General features: G+C 51.3%; 1 protein-coding gene across 1 annotated transcript in view; it reads right to left on the reverse strand.

The window, feature by feature from the left end:
- The window catches only part of TMED10 (transmembrane p24 trafficking protein 10), a 2498-nt gene extending 2224 nt beyond the window's left edge, over positions 1 to 274 (reverse strand). Inside the window, exon 1 of the mRNA XM_018574341.1 lies at positions 60 to 274. Coding sequence (XP_018429843.1) covers positions 60 to 242 — 183 coding nt within the window. The 5' untranslated portion in view covers positions 243 to 274. The remainder of the gene's footprint in view (positions 1 to 59) is intronic.
- Positions 275 to 1234: the final 960 nt, after the last annotated feature.

A 1234-nucleotide genomic window follows, 5' to 3' on the forward strand; every position in this document is an offset into this window, starting at 1 on the left:
CACCCCCCTCCTCGTACAGATCATTGGTATCCTCCTCCATTTGGAACTCTCGGGCTCACCTTCAGGCGGACTTGGCCCTGGCCGTGCGGTTCGGACACCTCATACTCTCCGGTCACCAGCACGTCCTTATGGATTTCCTCCCGCAGACATTTCCGGCTGTTGGGCGGCAGCTGGAAGGAAATGGACCGAACCGACCCACAAAGAGCCAGGAAGAGCGCTACAACCGGGACCAACCGAGCCATGGCGAGCGGAACTACGTCACCGGAAGAGGCGGGGCCACGTGACGAAGACTTTTCTCGTTCGCGCCCCGCCCCCTCTGAGCTGGAGCCTGCTTATTGGCGGCGTGCAGGAAACACGTGACGTGTCACTAGAAGATTTCCCGCACAGCTTCAATAGAACTGACAATCTACGCCCCCAGCAAGACAGAGAATGAGCCCGCCCCTTCCTGTGGGGGAGATTTATAGTTTATAACATTCGGATCAATAGAATCTCAGATATTCTATATTGGAAAAGTCTCCTGCACAATAAAAAGGGGCTTATTCAGACACTTCCTGTTATGGGGTGACAACGCTCTGTCCTTGTTCAGACACTTCCTGTTATGGGTTGACAACGCTCTGTCCTAGTTCAGACACTTCCTGTTATAGGGTGACAACACTCTGTCCTTGATCAAGAATTTCCTTTTCCTATTACAGATAACACAGGAAGTGTACCATTAGCAAACCTGCGCTGAGAAATCATTGGAGAGCATGTAGACAGGAAGTGGCAGAGAAGAGGTGGCAGGAGATTAGCAGCACTGAGGTGAAACAAATTGTTTCTGTTCCAAAGAGCAGGAAGTGACAGTGGACAGATAACACAGGAAGTGTACAGAGGACACGGGACATGTAACACAGGAAGTGTACGGGGGACAGATAACACAGGAAGTGTACGGAGGACAGGTAACACAGGAAGTGTACAGAGGACACAGGACAGATAACACAGGAAGTGTACGGAGGACACGGGACAGATGACACAGGAAGTGTACGGAGGACACGGGACATGTAACACAGGAAGTGTACGGGGGGACAGATAACACAGGAAGTGTACGGAGGACACGGGACAGATAACACAAGAAGTGTACGGGGGGACAGATAACACAGGAAGTGTACAGAGGACAGGTAACACAGGAAGTGTACAGAGGACAGGTAACACAGGAAGTGTACAGAGGACAGGTAACACAGGAAGTGTACAGAGGACA

The sequence above is a fragment of the Nanorana parkeri genome, unplaced genomic scaffold, assembly GCF_000935625.1.
Source record: "Nanorana parkeri isolate BGI_ZX_2015 unplaced genomic scaffold, ASM93562v1 scaffold2892, whole genome shotgun sequence".
NCBI lineage: Eukaryota > Metazoa > Chordata > Amphibia > Anura > Dicroglossidae > Nanorana > Nanorana parkeri.